Source organism: Ziziphus jujuba, chromosome 1 (assembly GCF_031755915.1).
Source record: "Ziziphus jujuba cultivar Dongzao chromosome 1, ASM3175591v1".
NCBI lineage: Eukaryota > Viridiplantae > Streptophyta > Magnoliopsida > Rosales > Rhamnaceae > Ziziphus > Ziziphus jujuba.
The window spans coordinates 47,782,452-47,785,144 of record NC_083379.1 but is presented as its reverse complement, the minus strand read 5'-3'; the positions used below and the strand labels follow the sequence as shown (position 1 = coordinate 47,785,144).

At 38.6% G+C, this 2,693-nt stretch overlaps 1 protein-coding gene across 1 annotated transcript; it reads right to left on the bottom strand.

Moving 5' to 3' along the window:
* Positions 1–229: 229 nt before the first annotated feature.
* Positions 230–2,041, bottom strand: LOC107415645 (polygalacturonase). Its single transcript, XM_016024003.3, has 3 exons — positions 1,464–2,041; positions 1,039–1,328; positions 230–879 (listed from the first exon to the last, which is right to left on the bottom strand). Exons 1-3 carry the CDS (start codon positions 1,914–1,916, stop codon positions 426–428), a joined length of 1,197 nt encoding a protein of 398 aa, XP_015879489.2. The 5' UTR covers positions 1,917–2,041; the 3' UTR covers positions 230–425.
* Between the last annotated feature and the right edge of the window lie 652 nt (positions 2,042–2,693).

Genomic DNA, 2,693 nt, shown 5'->3' with positions numbered 1-2,693 from the left:
GGAACTAATTAGGTGACAAATATTAACAGCCTTTGAGATATTGGTATTAATTTTTACTAGTAATTGAAGTAAATTTTTTTTTTTTTGGGGGCTGAATTAGTAATTAAAGTAATTGCTTACAATAATGCCGTTTTTTATATATATATATATATATATAAGTAGAATTAAATCATTAATTCAACAACAGTAGTTTTGAATTTGATCGATCACGATTATTCATAGGATTCACTGCAACACTAACACTCGATTACCATGTAAAAGTACTTGAATATATAAAAATGAGTCAAAGTACATGTGGTGTATGTAGGTAAACCGCACACCCATGATGACGATGATAGTGGTGGTGGTGACGAACTGACGATGTATATATATATATATATATATATAAAACATGACATGCCACATGTCATGAATACTAATATTGATCATGATCGCAGACAGCTCCTGGGGATGAGAACTCCAATGCTGGTTCCACCAATATTGTTGCAGGAAGATGTTGCTGGGCCGTTCCTAAAAGTGAGCTTTATGTCTTGCAGTCTAATCCCTCTGCATGGATTACTGCGGCTGCAATCGAATGTCACAGCCTCCGGGGTCGCCGACGATCCTTTTATGTTTCTGTATGTCACTCCGCTGATTTTGACGCCGGAGCTCTGGCGGGGACATCCTTGGTTGTTTGGACAGTAATTCTGATCGATGATTATGGGGTTCTGAACGTTGTTCATGATAAGGTTCTGGAACACAATGTTGCTCACGTACCCCTTGCTGGGCCTAGCCCATGACTTGATTCGAACTCCGTTGTCTGATCCAGTGAACACAGCATTTGTTAGTGTCACGTTCTGCACCCCGTTCTCGTACAGATCCTTCCCTAGACTTCCAATGCTGTGTTGTCCACGTCCAACCCATCCATTTTATTTATCAATTTTATTTTATTTTTTTATAATTTAATTTTTGGGCCAGATCAGGCTCGGCCCATTTATGAAAATTAATAATGAAACAATTGAAACTTTTTAAGTTAAAAAAAATAAAAAAAATAAATACCTTACTCCGTGTCCGGGGCCACACTTGATGTTGGTCATAAGCATGTTTTTGGTGCCTGGACCGATTGATACGCAGTCATCTCCGGTCTTCAAGGTAGCGCCTGTAATCGTGATGCCGGTGGAGCTCTGCACATGAATACCGTCGGTGTTGGGGCTCTGGTCGGGGGCTATTAGATTTACATTTCGGACTAGAACGTTGTTGCAGCTGTTGATTACGAGGTGACTCAGTTGGCTGTTGATGGAGGTTAATCCGCTGATTACTATGTTGTTGGCCCAATTGAATGTTATAGACTGCATTAATCAATTGATATTGTTATAGAATAAGAACAGATCATAGAATATTAGATAATAGAATGGATTAATTTAATACACGTACATATATATATATATATATATAGATCATATAATAGCAATTTAAGCACATACCCTAGCTCCTACTGGACATGTGCTCCCAGATCTCCTGCAGGCCCAGAAGGCAGGTCCTTTGGCATCAAGAGTGCCACCAATGACCGCAAGATCGGTGACCTTTATGAACAGAATCCAGAAGCCGGAGTTTCCCATATCCCAGTAGTTTGAGGGAGCAACCAGGGTGCCGTCCATCTGAACCGTCACTCTGTTTCTACACGGACCGCTAAACTGTACGGCCTTTATCAAGAACCTGCCCTTGGGAACGTACATTGTGGCTGCTCTTTGGGACCCACATGCCGATGCCCACGCCTTCACGAATGCTCTGCTGCACTCCGTTTTCCCATCCGCTTTTGCTCCATAACTCATCACATTGTAATTGTACGCTGCTGCCGATAACCCCAACCACCACATCATCAAACACAACACCACCCACATAACAATCCTACTACTATTACTTATAAGCTGCGCCATACCTATCTATCTATATATATATATATATGTACACTAGCTACCACCTTTTATCAATCAGAGAGTGAAAGAGAGCTAGCTAGCTAGCTAATACAACTAATGGAACTAATTGGATGAAACAAAAAAAGAGGCAGTTTCGAGCTAGTTATTAGATTATGTTCTATTTCTGGGCTTATTATATATAATAGTAATCCTAAAATAAAAGTCAGATATTTCAATCTTAATTTATTTGCACGTCTTGGCTTTTAGTTAAAATAAAGATTAGATATGTACGGTGGCATATGCATGTGAACAGTTATAATTAATCAATCAAGTACTTTATTTAATTAGTTTCATGATAAGTTTCCTTTTCAAATAATGGTTTGGTTTGGTTTAAGTTATGTTATATATAAGAGAAATTATAAATTTAGGCTCGGAAGGAAAGAAGGCATTAATATTATTTTAAATTATAAATATAATAGAGAAAACGGCGGCTGACGTAGGGAATGAGAGAGAGTAGAGACGAGAAGCATGTGTGACGTTCTTGGCTCGTTATTCGGGCATGTGCCATGCACGTGGAGGAAACGCGGAGTAGTTGGAGGCTGGATGGTCGGCGACGTTGTAGCCTTTAACATGGATTGCCCGTACTCAAGGTCGTACCGGTTGAGTTTGGCATAAGCATACATATATATATATATATATATTTTAAAAGTTACCGAATATACAAATTACTCAAATCCTTCATCCGAATCCATTTTTATGAATACAGATAAAAATGTTTAATCATTTAAACTAACATAT

Excerpts from the sequence above, each read along its gene's own strand:
- LOC107415645 (XM_016024003.3), bottom strand. The coding sequence starts at position 1,916 with ATGGCGCAGCTTATAAGTAATAGTAGTAGGATTGTTATGTGGGTGGTG. Across the intron at positions 1,329-1,463 it reads CATGTCCAGTAGGAGCTAGG|TCTATAACATTCAATTGGGC; the intron begins GTATGTGCTTAA and ends TGATTAATGCAG. Across the intron at positions 880-1,038 it reads GGCCCCGGACACGGAGTAAG|CATTGGAAGTCTAGGGAAGG; the intron begins GTATTTATTTTT and ends TGGACAACACAG.